Consider the following 16,806-nt stretch of genomic DNA (forward strand, 5'->3'; position numbering starts at 1 on the left):
AAGCTTTGGTGTGACATCGTGCAGTCCTCAGAAACTGATGCTGGCTGTCCCCAGCACAGCACCTCCCTCTCTGCTATCTCACCCAAACCCTGTGCTGGCTGTTACTTTAATACTTAGCACTGTGCTATCTGTTAAGCTCTTACAAGGTAACACTGACCTTTGTTTTTCCTGTTTAATTGGTGTTAGTTTCTTTCCCCAATAACTGAAGTTGATTGCTGTGTGACAGGAAGGCAAATTCACTTAACACAGAGCAGATGTCCCTAGGAGCATGGGGGATGTCCCATGGCTCCCACTCAATAGCTCTTTGTGCATAGAAGTCATCCACAAGGGATAATCCTGCAGAAAACTCACTCCTGTTTTGGAGGAGGACTAGGTTTGTGCTAGTTGTGACCTCTTGATCCAGTTCCCTGCCTGGTCTGATGCAGACGATCAGTCTGGTGCTGCCCACACCAGGGTAGCAGGGAGAGTGCAGGGATGAAGGGAGGGTGTAAAAGAGGTGGTAGCAGTGACCTGTTAGGCCCTGGCAGCAGTGAAGTGAAAGCAGCCCATTAAGGGGAATAGGCTGTAATTTCTAATTTGCATCTTTTCCATCCCTATTTTCAATTCATGAGAAACATCTGTTCTTTCCCTAGTTTTCCAAAAGCATACCTGCCTCCAACCTCTTCTTAAAACTTAATAATCCCTGAGACTTGAGTATTGTAAAGTGAATTGCATCAGGTCCTGCCTACTTGAAAATACTTACCTTATCCTAGGAGTTTTTAAACTGTTTTCCTATGGAGACAAGTGCTCTTATGAAGGCATTTTTGTGGGTTTGCCTCTGCTGTTAATTGTGGTAGCTGTGTTTGTTTCTTCTTTTTTTTTTCCTTCCTTTTTTATTTTTATCCTTTTTAATAAAAAGGTTGAAGCTAAAAAGCTTAAAGGTCATAACAACATTGGAGTCAAGGTGCCACCTGGTTTTAGTGATCTGCACTGAACAGTGGATCTGTAGTTGTATCTATGTCAGGAATTGCTCATAGTTTTGGAAGAGAAAATTGAGTCAAAACAGTTGATGCCACATTTTTTGTCTCCAGCAAGGGGTTAGGTGGGTGTCTGGTTCAGCTCAATGGAATGCTTTCCTGTTACGTCTATGTTTCTTACTGGATGTATGTATTTGTGGCTTTACCTGTCCAGTTCTGCATGTATTTTGTGTTCCTTTCACAATCCCCTTGAGGAATCTGTCTTCCATTTATTGCACTCAAGTTTCATGTCACTGAGAAGTTCCTAGTCCCTATGCTTCCCATCTTCCCCAGTCACTGGGAATCTTTGTGCTGGTGTCCTTTGGCTTACTGCGTCTTAGCAGGTCCCACGTACTGAGTTGATTCTCCATGCTGTGATTGAGCGAACAATGTAACTAAATTTGTACAAATAGTGCAAACCCTGAGTATAGAGTAGCAGAAGTAAGTTATGCAAACCAAGATTATTTTTTTTTAAGGGTCACTGATTCTGATGATTGCTGAACACAGATCTTGAGATTTCTGAAGGGAAGTCTGATGTCAGGAAGCACCATGCATAATTTTGGAGATCTGGGAGGGAGACACTCTTGGGAATTACCCAGGATTTCTAATGCAAAGAAAAAGACACTAGAAAACCTTTTGCCAAGGAAGAAGAAATTGAGAGAATATTCCACTTCAGTCCTGCATCTTATCAGTTATGAAGTTTGTAAAACAGGAAGGGGAAGAGAGCACTTGCTGAGTGATGTGTAACATCTGGCCAGAAATTAAACATTCCCCAGGGTTTGCTAAAATTGCCTCTTAGTGACTTCACCAAGCTCTTTTAAACTCTTTTAAAATACTTCACTCTGTATCTCTCTCAGGCTTTCCGTATGCTTTGTGCCCTACAAAATAACTACCTTTAACTCTGCCTCTATCATTTGGTATTTTTCCAGATGCCAGTCAATAGTCCTGTGCTGCCCACAGGTACCATATGCTGGTGAGACCAACAGGAGTGTGTTGTTTGTAACATCTTCCAGCACACACAGGCTCCATAGGAAAACAGTCAAAGGATGCTGTTTATGGTCTTACACTACCAAACCTGATTATTTGAAGTTCACAGGAGAAAGTTGTGTTTAACCACAAAAATAGGGGCAAAATACCGTTGTTTGTGCCTCACTAACAAGTTGAGACAAGAAGTTTTGATGTGTAGTCCAAAACTAAATTTCTCATCTGATGGAGAGAGCTGCTGCAAATCTCTGGATTTAAGTCTTTAGCAATTCCCCTCCTTCTCACACCTGGTTTTGAGATTCTCTTTTATCTTTAATTGTATCCCTTTGGCCTAGTCTTCCCACGCCCTGAATTGTTCCCTTTTCACCCCTCCTTCCTTTTCTGGGATAGTTCTCAGGGTGGAAAAACACTTACTTAAAAAAGTGTGAAATGTATTTCTCCCTGTGGAATAGCTGTAATCTTAATTTAATCCAATTACATTGGCTAAACATATTAGCTGGATGCTTTTGTTAACAGTTGACCTTTTTAAAATGTGTGTCCTTGGATTATAGAGCCAATGTCTCCGGGAGAGGAGCAGCCCTGTTTTATGACATTAGAATCTGCCTTCCACAGGCTGCTGGGAGTGCAGTACCTGTGTTGGTTAGAAAGATGCAGTTAGTTCAGTTCTGCCCTGTCACTGATGAATTAGCGCCTTGCCCCTTCACACAAAATATAAAGAATGGCTTGAGCACTCTGTGCTTGCTGTTACACTGTGGGCTTTATGTTTTCATGTGCTTTAACTCGTCTTTTAATAAGTTTGAGGTTTGCAGAGTCCAATACAAAGATGTTAGTTGCCTACCATAAATAAATGCATATACCTTAATTTTAGAGCCTTCTGTTGGTCACAAACGCAAAGTAAAACACACAAGCTAAATCTGTAAATACAGAAATACCTGTCTACAGCTCCACAGCAGAGTTGAATATGGTGGAGCAGAATATGACCCAGCCTTTTGGGGCAAGTCTAAAGAGCAAGCAAATAAAGTACTCTGAATTAGTCTACTACCTAATTAAATTAACAACATTCTTCCAAAACAGTTATTTGACTAAACTTCATTAGATGTAAAACTTTTTTTCTCAGTTTTCCTTTGTCATCCCAGGTAGTGTTCTTTCTATTGTCAGGATAACAAATATCCCCAGTTTTTATTTCAGTAACCTGAGCAGCATGGCAGGGTATAGAATTGTTTCCAAAGATAGCAGATTGTATTTCTGCCTAGGAACAATATTCATATTGCTGGTGTGTTTTGTTGCAGCTTGTGTGTTGCATAGTTTAACAGTTTCATTCATTTTTGTTATTCAAGATGTACACAGCTTTCCCTTGAGCTGAATGCAACATTTAGCTGATTTTCAGGCATCATCTTTCTGATACTACTTTTGTTTCACCTTGCTTTTATATAGGCGGCTTTAATGCAAACATGCGAGCTTATGTGAAATGAACGTAGTGCTTGTGCTTTCAGTGAGGACAAAAAACGTTGAGAAGCAGAGGAGAACAGTTATCCAGTGTTACTCTTGATGTCACGTCTCTTATTTTATTGATGGAAAGTTTCTCACAGTGGAAGCTACTGGTCCTCTCAAAGCCATCCTTTCAAATGGTGAATTTAAAGCATTACTTGCAATAACACTACCTTTGCACAAACTTGTATGTATATAAGGAGTTTTTTAAAAGAAATAGCTTTGTTGCGTGCATCCATGTATGTTCTTGAGAGATTCACCTTTTCTTAACTGCAATGCTCTGAAGTGAGGGTAAAAGTCTTTCATGTGTTTAAAAAGGTCCAAACTAGGCTGAAGCAGACCATAAAACTGTCACTCAGCTTTGCAAATTAGTAAAAAATGCTGAGTATTCAAATACACCACCCATCAACCTAGCCTTTGAGAGTTACCTATTTTAAGTCTACCTTAAGAATTCCAGTAAATATTCAGATTCCATTATAATGAAAATGGGGAATGAAGCTGTGCTGATACCCTGCTGTGAAAAGTTCACTGCTCTCTGCCTGCCTTGTAGCCTCAATACTGTGTTTGATAAAGTGAAATATGTTTTTTAAGAATCCATTGATTTAAATATAATATTGTTTTCTTTTTAACAGGCAAAACGAAGGCTAGAGCTAGGAGAAAGTGGCCACCAGTATCTTGCTGAAGGACTAAAGACTCCAAAAGGGAAAGGAAGAGCTGCAACAAGAAGTCCAGATAGTCCAAAAAGTAAGGAAACTGGAAACACACTGTATGTTACTGGTTGTTTTGTTTTATTAGCTTGAGACCACAGCAAAACAGTACAACAGGCTGCATTACATAGCTAGAAGTGTGTTTATTACTGTCCTCACCTGCACTGGCATGCATCTTACTCAATTCCACAGCCAGGCAGTGGGCAATGTGTTAGCAGTGTGCAATGGTTGGTGCAGACCTGCTGAGAGGCTGCAGAGGCTCGTGGCTGCTAGGTCTGTTCCTCTGCCTGCCAGGCAGCCTTCAGCCTCTTTGTCCATGATTTTCTCTTCAGCCAAGGACATGAAGTTGGGGATTCTTAAGAGAGGTAGATGCTGAGGACTGAAGGTAGTATGGTGGGTTCAAACACATGGTTATTAGGCAAGGCTAACCAGGCCAGCCTTCTCTTTCTGTGCTGAAGTTCCAGCAGCTGATTGGCAGGACTTCTTCCCCCCAGGCAGGTATTTGTAAAGAGACTTAGCTATGTATGCTAAATGCTTTTTTTTGTGGGCTTTGAGCTGCCTTCTCTCCCTGCAGTAATACTAGATTATTACTGCCACTGCTTAGTTGCTGCAAGTATTAATTTCTGCACATCTGTATTGCTTCAGGCAGTAGGTTCCTTGCAACAAGAGTTGCAGGGTGCAGCCTTGCCATCATGTTTAGAGGATTTCAGCAGGAGAATTGGGTTTGCAGAGGCAGGTGAACAGGGAGGACTGAGGCAGCAGTGGTAGTGATGGCAGAGCAAGAGATGTGAGGAAGGGGTAAGTACTTGTCCCTCCTCTCCAGTCAAACTGCTTGTTTCTATTGAGGCAATTAAGAAAAGTGAAATTAAAGATAAAAACATAAAGCAGACAAGTTAAACAGCCACAGTTGTTTCAATTAAACTAAAATTCATTAAGCTAAGTGAAGTCCATTTTAAATTAAAGTGTATCCTCACAGAAGTTCTGTACCATTTGGAGCACAGGATGCTGCTGCAGTGTTCATAAGTCTGTACAGAGAACTTCTTGGTTTGTGGCCAGGAGGAGCATGTGCCATTTTAGGTAGGGGTCAGGTAGCCTCTTGCTGTTACCACTATGATCCTTTTATTCCTTTCCAAACTCAAAGGAAAAACAAGCAAACAGAAACCACTATGCTCCAAGTTCACAAGGTCACCTAAGTGGTAATAATATTCCTCCATTTCCTAGTGCAGGCAAGCCCTGAATCTACAAGACTGAGATACAAGTAGCTGGTTCTCTTTGCAAACAGGTTTGTTTTTCGTTGAAAAGCTATCATATTCTTCAAAATATTTCAAGGTAGTCCGAAGGTTTGCTTTCAGGTAGGATTTCAGTTTTGATTGATTTATGCAATTGAATGTGGGGCCTGAACCTTGAAAACATGCAAATGACCACCAGATAACCTAAGATCCAACCTGCATAATACTTGAAGTGAACAAAAGGTTTGAGATGTACCAGCCCAGCAGGCTTCTAATAATGGCTGGCTCATTTCCCTTGACACAAAGACCTTGAAAACTTAGAACTAGAAATTCTTCTACGTGTTTAAACTCTTAACATCTATTAAGTGCATAGATGCTCCATTTGTGCATGAAAACAGCAAATTGTTTAGTAGGATCCAAGCCCTTTGTTGGCTTCTAATTTGGGAGAAGTGGATACTTCTGCCCAGTTTGAGCACTGTTTGGTTATGAGGAAATGATAATTATAAATTATATCAGTCTCCAATAATTCACTTGAATTTTCTGTAAGCTGTGGAGTCTGGCACTGATGGAATCTGTCATTGTGTTCACCCACTGAAGTACACCTTAGTCCTGCTTAATTGCATGTGAAACACTTATCTTACAAGAGGGGAAAATCAAACCCTGATGAAAGCTGGCTATCAGCCTGATGAAGGAGTGTCATAGGGGAATTTTTGGTATTGCTGCCAGAATAAATAGGTACTAAAAATACTATGAAGAATTCACATAGTGAAAGCCTAAGTAAAGTATTGCTATATGTATAAGTCAGACTAATGGAAGTATTTGTGTTTAAAAAAAAAAAAAAGTTTTATTTGCTCATGTACCTGTGACTTTTGGAAAAGTACATCTTGAAATACAAATAAATATCCAGTAGTAACTTGTGTCTTAATGCAGAGGTTTGAGAGATTTCTTCAGTAAAAATGAAAGAAACAACTGTAATATAGAATCGTAGAATCAACTATATCCTCTCACTTCTAGATGCTGCTTTCAGAACCAAAATGAGGAAAACTGATTTTTTTTTTTTTTTCTTTCTTTCTAAGCTCCAAAATCTCCTTCAGAAAAGACTCGGTATGATACATCACTTGGTCTTCTTACAAAGAAGTTCATTCAGTTGCTGAGCCAATCTCCTGATGGGGTCTTGGATTTGAACAGAGCAGCAGAGGTCCTCAAGGTGCAAAAAAGGAGGATTTACGATATCACCAATGTACTGGAAGGCATCCATCTCATTAAGAAGAAATCCAAAAACAACATTCAGTGGATGTGAGTATTCATTATCCTTTTCCATTCCTGCTGGCTGATTTCACTGTCACAGTGCAGTGGTGTCTTTCTTCTCCCACTTTCCAAGACTGTGCTCCAAGCAATCATCCCAAACACCTTCCCTCAGGATAAAGCTTTGTTTTCCTGTTAAGACAGGTGTTCAGTGTATAAATAGTGTTTGTCAGGGAAATTAGAAGCTAGCATTTTGTCTGAATACTGGATTAATTCATTTGGTTCTGCAAGCAGACTAAGTTTTTGGGTATGCATCTCTACTTAGTGCTTTCCTTGGTTGTCTTCAGGATGTGGTTAGAGGGTAGCTAGAAGCAAGGTTTTGGAAGTGCTTAGAAATATTCAACTCTTCCATCTAGCGGCACTTCCAAAATGTATTGTCGTGATAAAAAGATGCTTTTTCTGGAAAGCATTCTTTTTCGACTCTCTATGGACAGATTTAGGGAGAAAGGGCTAAGAACTTGATCTGGAGTGCAAAACCCTGCCTCTTCCCTTTCCCGTAGCATAGGGTCAAGTTTTACAAATGCTAAGTGTCTTCCTTCTTTGTATCCATAGGGGCTGCAGTCTGTCAGAAGATGGTGGCATGCTGGCACAGTGTCAAGGCCTCACAAAGGAGGTGACTGAACTGACTCAGGAAGAGAAGAAACTGGATGAACTAATCCAAAGCTGCACCCTCGACCTCAAGCTGCTAACGGAGGACTCAGAGAATCAGAGATATCCTTTTTCCCAAAACCTTAAAGCTGGCCAGTCTCCTTGTTGTGTCTTGTAATATAATACTAGGAGAATTCCTCTATGTAATGTGATACAAAGCATTAGAAATTTCAAGTTGACTAATGGGTTTTAATGTAGTTCTATATAGAAGTGACTTAAGCTAAACCATTTGCACCTGTACTGCTTCTGGAATGTCCCAAACACAAAGGAAAAAAGAAAAGGTTGTATATGAAGGGGTCCATTAACATCCATGCTTACATAGAGCAGAACCAAGAATCTATCTGATTGAGTGAAAACGTCCAACGATTCTGTGCTTTTTCAACTACTGTGATCTTAGAGCAAACCCTGTGCCTACATGCGCAGCAATTGTAAAGGCATGCAGACAAAGTCTTTGCTGAGGTAACAGTTGTCTGTGTACTCATTACTTTTTAATTTTCAAACTAATGTGCACATAAATTACAGGCACAGAGAGAAGTTTAGTCTAAAACTTGTAACAAATCTTCAGATTCCTCTGATTAGAGAATCTAGAATAGAATATCTTAGACATTTTGAGAGCTCATGAAACCTTTATTTTGGACTGATTTAATGTAACGGCAATGCTCAATTGCATACGGTTCAGACAACTTAGGGTGATTTGGCTGTTAATACCCCTTGTAATTAACCATTTCTCATTTTCACTAGGTTTTCCACCTACTGGCAACGGACGAAAGCATTTTATTAAATGCTGATGTGAAAACTTTATTACTTTATGTAATGAGTAGTTCTTAAACAGCACCTAAATAAGGTGGACTTACTCTCTGTCCTGAAAGACAGAAAATACTATGGGAGTGTCAGTAAAAAGTATGTGAACTATGTAAATATAGTCTTTTGACTAGCTTTCGTACACATCTTGAGATGTAAGCAGAGATCACCAAATGGCACAGGGAGTGGCTCAGCACTGCCTTCAGCTAAGAGCTTGATTCATGAAGAGATTTAAGCAAGACAAAACTGAGCACTACAACTCTATTTTTTTTTATAGTGCTGGTTCCTGTGATAGAGATCTGGGCTCTGCCATTGGTGGTTCCCATGGGGAGGAGCGATCAGCATTAGTGTGTTGGCCTCATACTTTTGTATTTAGGAGAGTGTGTTCCCCAAATCCTTCTGTGACTCTTAAGTTTGCAGATAATACTAGTGAGTACTGAGGAAGGAATGCAGAAGTGTGAAACCTTCTGAATGTGTCCTAGTACTGTCTTTTGCTCATCTCGCTGAACAGTGACATGAGATGACATGCTGAATGCTCATGGAGCTGAGAAACCTCTTCCTTTGTCTAATTACTGAAGATGAAATTTTTGCTTTTGAAGGTTTTTTCTTTCTTACTAGTAGGTAATGTGCTCACTCATCTCCCTTACAAACGGAATCAAAGTGAATGATTGCTACCTTGAATGGTTGGGGATATGCCCAGCATTAGCATGGGGAGCCTTCAGCTACAGCAATGAAGATTGTTTTATTTGAAAACCATGCAATTCTTTCCTTTGTTTGTATAGTGACAGCCACTGTTGCTGTCATTTGTATTCTGCCTTTGCAAACCTTATTATATCTCACTAAAGGAATGGTAAAAGCCTTGATGAAGCCTGTTTGGGTAAAAGCTGACCTGTTGTTTTGCCTCCTGACCTGTTTGGTCCAAGTTAGATGTGAGATGTATTGGTGCTTTTTGCTTGGCAGTCTGTCTTGCTGTATTGCATGGTAACAGTACACATTTACCAAAACGGTTCACACTTACACCCCCAAGAAGTATAATAATAAATTAGGCTTTTTATTTGCATGGCATAAACATTATGGTAGATATCTCACAGGTGACAAAACTAAAATGTTGGAAGTGCTTGCATGTCATTGTGGTCATTTCAGTTATTTTCATGACTAAAAGCACTGTGACATCTTGGTTATACCAATCAGTATGTGGGGTACCACTGTGCGGTAACCCACCAAAGCACTACAAATTTATGTTGAACAGCAAAATATTCATTTTTACTCCACACTTATGCAGAAACCAACCTTTTGCACTGTCAAGTTGTGTAATTGTTTAAACAGCTGTTTGAAATAATTTTATTATATATACATAAGAATGTTGTATAAATATTTATACATTTGTTTTATAGTTGTATAAATGTTTACAGTAGCCCCTAAAATCAAAACTGAAATAATGATTTTGTTGATGACCTCAAAAATATATTGTGTATGTACATCTATATCATGCAACTGAAAATTCCTTTACATTTTTTCCTGTGATTTCCAGTTCTCTGCATTTTGATAGCAAGTGTGTAAAGAATTTTTCTTTGCGCAGTCTGTGAGTAATTTCAGGTTATTGAGGTTTGCTTCTGTAGCCTTATGTGTGTAAAGGAGAAGAGAGAAATACTCAGCATAGAGAATACCTTTTGTCCCTAGGTAGTGGCTCCAGCTGTTACACTAAAAGGAAGTTGTCACACAGTTTACCTGCCCTCACAACCAGCAGAGATGACAGAGAACTCTGGGGCAAGAGCAATGTAGAAAAAATGGAAAAATAATTGAAAGACTTCTGCCTCTTCTAATAGTCTGAATATGTTGTAACCCAGGTTGGAAAATTCCTTAACACTGATTACATTAGCTTATGTGACGTACCAAGATATTAGAAAAATTAGTGGCCTTAAAGACCAAACTGTTATAGTTGTGAAAGCTCCTCCAGAAACAAGACTTGAAGTGCCTGACCCAGTGGAGGTAAGGAGAACCTGGTGTTTCCTGACAGCTCAAATATAATATTTGTGTAGATGGAGCAAGTGTATTGTGAGTCTTACTGTGGTAACTGCTGCTCGAGTTGGATTATACTGGCATACAGTCTATGTTCATCTGTTTTACAAACTTAGGGATGTTGGGTTTTTGTTGTTGTGTGGTTATTTTGGTTCTTGGTTTTGTTTTTTTTGGGGGGGGGGGCAGTTTTGGTTGAGGGTTTTTTGTTTTTTTTTTTGTTGTGGTTTTTTGTTTGTGTTTTTTTTTTTTATAAAAAGGAAGGGGAACTTTTAAAATCAATTTGCACAGGGCAGTCTTTATTTGTTCCTCTTAATTCCAGCTTTTCTTCAGAGTAATCCACACTATTTACAGATATTCTCTTCTGCCATATTTCATGTGAAGAATAGCTCTTCCTTAACAATTGAGATTTCCTGTTTTCAGCCATGTAAAATCTTTCTCTTAAGAGCTTCGGCTCTTTTCCCCCAACACTTCATGTAGTTTTATTCATAAAGTGCACGGATAACTTGATACCTTAAGCACCTTCTGACTCTCGTTACTGATATCCTAATTTATTGAAACATGTTTTCATGTAGGATTTTTTCCCTAAGTATTACAGTTATAGTAGAAACTTATGGTTTACTCCCGGGGTTTACGCCCATCCTTATTCCATCATCATCTTTGCTTCACTGACGCTCATGTTATACATCTCTGTAAAACATTGTACATTGTGCTAGTGTGCTTTGCTATGGTGAGGACTGAAGGAGGTAGGGATTTCTTTTCCTGTGTTATTGTAAGTACTTCTATTTCTGATACTGTGTTCATTTCTGTCTCTCTTCTTTTGCCCATTGCTACTCAAGCCACATTCTGTCTCTCTCTTTGAGGGCTTGCTTTTTTTGTGTATGAGATGTCTGACTCACTTTTTCACCCTCACTTTATTTCTTCTCCTTATCTCAGGTAGATGTCTGGGGTAACTTAGCTGCTTCTTTTACTTGTGCCACAGTTGAAGAGAAAAAATTCTTCACGTGGCTTTTCTTTGAAGATATCCTCAGGGAGTAGCTTTACTTTTCTTCATTCCTCTCATGGTTTATAAGCTACATGGTCCAGCTACTCCTGGGATTTTATCTCTTGGTGGCAAAAGTGTGCTGCTTTACAGTTCCCAGCTGTTAGGACAGACCCAAGTATGTTGGGCAAACTGAAGTAATTTGTACAAACCACTGCTTTAGAGATGCAAAAAGTGTACCTAATTTCTTCACTCAATGAGCAATTGGAGATGGGGTTAACCCCCAAACTCCTGTGTGTTGTGTTCATACTTGTGCATTAGTCCTTCATCCTTACCAGTTGCTTTTTTTCCGAAAATTATTCTTCACTTCCTTAGGCTCATTATCCTAATGATTTTCTTTTCTTTTTTTCTTCCTTTTTTATTTATTTTGGATTTTTTTGTTTTCTGCCTTTGCCCTTTATTTCCCCTTTGAACCTAGGTGCAGGTTTTAGAAGAAGAAATCATTTTGCTACAATGAGGAAGGGATGTCTTTTATCAGTATCTATAAATACACACTGTTATCATTGCTTCCTTTCCTGTTTCTTTCTCTTAGGCATTATGCTTTGAGGTTTTTTTTTTCCTTTTTTAATTCAGTGAGATCAGGCACACAATCATTAAAATTAGTGCCTAGACTTCTCTTATCCCCCAAGTTATTTCATTTATAGCTTCAGGCAGTAAAGTTCTATTTCTTTCTCTCATTTGCAGTTACAGTTTGGTGCCTTTTTTACATGCCCCAGTCACTCAACAGTACCTTCTCCAACTGCCTAAGCACACTTAAATGTTTTCTTTGCTCTGGGGCATCCCTGTTCAGTTGTTCTCTGTATTTGTAAATGCTGTCTATTAAGTTACATAACTGCCAGAATGCAAATAGTATGAGGACTTCTGAATTACTGTGTCAAAGGGCACAACAAAATGTATCTGAAACAAGTCTGCAAAGAGGTGTATAAAGCCTGTGTTCATGCTTTTTAAAACTGTTAATGCAATACAGCTGGAGCAGGTTTATTTTTAACTAGTCAGCTATGATTTTTCCATCATAACACAAAGAGGGACTTTGCAGATGTTCAATGTCTATATATGTCAGCTTGTTTTGTTGCATCAATGCATCAAAGTTAAGAAAATGTAACTTCTTATGGGGAATTTTGAGTTCCTGTTACTCAGAACCACCATCAGAACTGCTGCCTTGAGGGGGTAGAAGGACTTACATAAGTAAGTTTGGGTAAAGAAAATGTCATCTGTTGTTCTTTTTTTGTTATTTGGAAAAACTTTGCTGATAAACAGGGAAACAGCATATAGCTGTTTGTGTCCAGTGTGAATAAGTGCTGAAAGCTGTTGGAGGAATGGGAGAGATTTTTGGCAGCCTTTTAAAGCAGAAACATTTACACAAATAGATCTAATAATATTGTTATGAGTGAAGCTGTGACTTTCATCCTATAGTTCCATTCCATCAGAATGCTCCAGGTTATTGTGGTTGTAAGAAAATAGAAGTTCAGTCCTTTACACCTCTCTGGTTATGATACAATACGTAAAATGGTGGGCTTCTGAGATTTATGCACTAGAGACAGTGGGAGAAGTTTTCACGTTCTCTTCCAGTCTACATCAGCCAAGTCTTACACATCTTCAAAAAAAATGCATGGGTGACTTCAGGTTCTTTTGATTAATAAAAAGTGTATTCAAACACTCACACCCCAGTAAGAATTCACTCTGTATCGTCAATATTCTGTTGTGTCCGTTGGTATAACACCTAACTGATGTTTGGTGGGGTTTGGGTTTTTTAGCAGAGTGCATTGATACATTTATCTAGTACTCAAGGACCTATTGAAGTTTACCTATGCCCAGAGGAAAACGATGCCCTCAGTCCAATGAAAACCTATAGTCAGGACCACAATGGGAATATTTCCAAAACCATTTCCAAAGGTAAGCTTATATCTTTGTAATGCTAATGGCCATCCTTTATGCTGTCATTCAGGATTTCATTTTGAACTTCAGATATCCAGCTTTTATTTTTTGGCTTTATTTTTTTAAGAAGTGAAAGCTAAGGTATTGATTTTACACTGTGCCTTTCTGGTTTACCTAGTGGGAAATATATTCTCATCAGTTGTTTAAAACAAGTTTCCTATCTGCATATCATGTGTAACCAAAGTTTAGGCAGTACTGAAAAAGAAACAATTTTGTTCCTTTGGTATTTTCAAATAGGGCAGTAGCAGCAAAGATTCACCTTGATACAAGAGGGAGAAATCCCTGTGTATGGGCATATGCATCTACACAGTGACATAATATAACTGATGACATCTCTTCCCTAGAAAGTTTTCACTTTGACTTGAATTCCACCAAAAAATGGTCATTTCTTACTACACCTGATTTCCACTCCTGTTCCCGCTCTCCCCAGTATTTGTTTAAACCTTGTAAAATAAAATTTTAGTAGAAAAGTCAGTGCTGACAGCAACATGAGCATTTCTGAGAAAGCTTTTTGTAACATATCAAAACCAAGCTAGAAACTGCATGGAGACTATTGCTGAAATAATGCTTTACGAAAGGCCCTTTGTTTAGTGGCTACTTTGACCTGTGTCTGATACTTCTAATGAGATGAAATGTGTTATCATTATTTTTTTCTCTCCCTCTTTACAGAAGTGGGTTCTGCTAACTCAGGACAAGGTGACTGCTCAGTAAATATGGCAACAATCTCTCCATTGGCTTCTCCAGCCAACCTCCTACAGCAGACCGAGGACCAAATTCCCTCAAACTTTGAAGGACCATTTGTGAATTTGTTGCCTCCTCTGCTTCAGGAAGATTATTTGCTGAGCCTTGGGGATGAAGAAGGCATCAGTGACCTCTTTGATGCTTATGATTTAGAAAAGCTTCCTTCACTGGTGGATGAATTTATATACAGCTGATTCTCTAAAATGCTGTCCATGTCTAAATCATGTTTTTAATGAAATCAAAAAACCTGCCATCATTCAGAATTATCCCCTCCTTACTATAAAATAGCATTATTAAATAAACTAGGCTCTCAAACAGTGCTGATATTTTAGTTAAATACTCCCTAAAATCTATAAACAACAAGCGATGGCTTTTACATCAAGGCCTTCTCTTTGACCCTCAGCTCCAGCGCCCTGTGAGTCAGCAAGTGCAAGCAGGTGACTGTAAATGTTTTGTCTTCACACTCCTCCAGTCTCTGCTTACTGCGACAAGTGGGCTTACGGAGAAGGGCTCAACGAACTGGTTTAGTCCTAAATAACAATTTTCTAATAGATTTTCAGGTCGTGCCTTCTGCAGAGAATGCATGTCTTTTGAGTGTCACAACATGGATTGTACCTGCAGTGAACATAAATATGAAGTAATGCGAAAGTGTGAAAAGGGGTTCTTCAGCTACTTGTGGGAACGTTTAAATTGCTGTCATAATGCTCATTTTGAGCTGTGTATATGTCTCATTATGAGGTCAAATACTTATGTCCTTAAGAGCTTTTAATAAAAAAAATACACTGTAAATATGGTGTATATTGCAAATATTGAAAAGTATAAAGTTCTGCCACTTCTCGTAGTAATCTCAGATTTTTAAAAATGCTTGTGTGTGTGCGCGTGTGAAAGTAGTTTTTGTTGGTTGTTTTTTTTTTTTCTTTAACTAGAACGAAGATGCACAGTTCAATTTTACTGCCCCAGTGTGCATTAGAACTGGTACATAAATTTTTGTGGTACTAAGTGGGGCTTTGTGTTAAGTGCCTACTAGAGATGCACTGTGGGTTTTTCCCTGTATGGAAAACACTTATGCCAAGCTTTGTTTGTTCAATATATCAGATTTATCTCAGTGGGTTTAGCTTCCTCTGCTTACAGCTTTTTATAATTCTCTTCAGCCAGCAAAATGGAACTAATTTTTTTCCAAAATACATAACTGTAAGTACCACATCAACTGAATTGCATTTATTTTTTGAAGATCTTTGGTAGTATAGTATAGTACCAATATTTATTTTTTTGAACGTGAGAGGAATTCTAAGAAGTCTTAAATAATTTTTTTTTTCTTAGTGTAAAATATGTTGCCATGTTCTGGGCTAAATTAATGTAATGTTGATTAGATGATGCCCATATAATCCTTTTGTTTGCATTACTGTTGTGCTTATCTGACATACTCAGAAAATTAGTACTATTTGTACTGTAGTAGAATATGATGTATGCAGGTTTTCTGGTACCATTGAGTTGCTGCTATGAAAGCTCACACATGAAAAGGCAAGAAGTCACAGTACTAATAAGAAAACTGTATGACTGTGTGAGTTTTGGAATATAACAAATGTATAAAGGGCAACACAAAGAACTGTTAAACAGTGTTAAGTGTGTGTTTATATGTACAAATGTGTGCATAGATCATTCAGCAGTTGTATTTAAGTTGATGTATGTTCTCAACTCACACTTTAGTTATCTAGCAGTTTTGTACAATAGAATTAATTTGTAAACACTGCCAGGATATTTTCTAGCTGGTTTGTAATTTTTTTAAGAGTTTTTTTTAGATGTGGATCTGTAAATAAAATTGTAGTATTTAAAGTCTTGTAGAAGAGGAAAGTAAAAGTTGTGTGAGCATGAAGACTTGCGAGACAAAGGGGCACTTTTGTGAGGAAGAGAAAATGAAGACTAATGCAGACCATCTTTTTCTTTTTTTTTTTTTTTTGTATAAATGTAACACACTTGTCCCAATGTGTGTGGGCAAAATACTAACCTACCTTAGCTTTGCATTGTATGCTAGTTTAAAAAGAAAACACAAAATAAACCTCTGTAAAATACTGTAAAAAAAAAAATACAAAACAATAATAAAAAAAAAAAAAAAACCAAAAACACAACAAGAAAAAGCTTTTATGGTGAGTTTTGTAAATAGATTTATTAAAGGATGACCTGTTCTCTAGCTGTGATCTTACCACTTCAAATGGATGTAATTTGAATAAATTTTGTATGGTAATGAATCAATAAAAAGGATTTTTTAAAGAGTTGAGATTTGTATACAGCTATTTAAATTCTTCTTGCTCTTGGTGCCTATCATGCTCCTTCTTGGAACCTAACCTAGCTGTTACTATTTTCATTATTAGTACTCATACTCATTTGACACCAGATAGGTTTCAATCCCATTTTTTTATTATGCTAATAATAAGTTCAGCAGGTTTTTTTAAAGCTAGAGTGAAACAAGAATAAAAGACATATTTAAAAGAGACACAGTAGGAGATCCAGAAGTTGGGATAACACAAGCCTCTCCTATGTGAATTATGAACAGACTTCTTGCAAAATTCATAAGAATGGGTTATTCTAAGATTAAATCACAGAAAGAAATTATTGAAGATCTGTTTAACCTTCCAATTGATAATTGCCTGGAACTTTCCTAATAGTAGCCTTGAAACAAAGGAATTCTCTGTTTAATTGAGTGATCTCCAACAGCCTCATGCACCAGATGTGCATTTATAAACTTGTACTCCCTCTCTGTTCTTGGTGCTGCACCTTTCTAGATGCACAGCTATTGGTTACTAAAAGAAAAAAAGCTATGAGGATATAAAAATCACAGTAATATCGTTGTTTGCTTAAATGTTACTTCTGAACAAGTTGTACATCTTGTCATCTTCCCTGCGCACAAGGAAGAGGCT

At 38.1% G+C, this 16,806-nt stretch overlaps 1 protein-coding gene across 3 annotated transcripts in view; it reads left to right on the forward strand.

The window, feature by feature from the left end:
* E2F3 (E2F transcription factor 3) overlaps positions 1-16,164 on the forward strand; it is a 42,640-nt gene extending 26,476 nt beyond the window's left edge. For 2 of the 3 annotated variants that reach the window (XM_062618029.1, XM_062618032.1), the window contains exons 2-7: positions 4,100-4,211; positions 6,480-6,699; positions 7,261-7,419; positions 10,032-10,146; positions 12,970-13,108; positions 13,820-16,164. In XM_062618029.1, the coding sequence (XP_062474013.1) occupies positions 4,100-4,211; positions 6,480-6,699; positions 7,261-7,419; positions 10,032-10,146; positions 12,970-13,108; positions 13,820-14,085 (1,011 nt within the window). In that variant the 3' untranslated portion in view covers positions 14,086-16,164. The remainder of the gene's footprint in view (positions 1-4,099; positions 4,212-6,479; positions 6,700-7,260; positions 7,420-10,031; positions 10,147-12,969; positions 13,109-13,819) is intronic. The other variant, XM_062618031.1, reaches the window with a different exon arrangement.
* The last annotated feature ends 642 nt before the right edge of the window (positions 16,165-16,806 follow it).

This window comes from Pezoporus occidentalis, unplaced genomic scaffold (assembly GCF_034315485.1).
Source record: "Pezoporus occidentalis ecotype Australia unplaced genomic scaffold, CSIRO_AGI_Poc_V1 ctg2, whole genome shotgun sequence".
NCBI classification, from domain to species: Eukaryota; Metazoa; Chordata; class Aves; order Psittaciformes; family Psittacidae; genus Pezoporus; species Pezoporus occidentalis.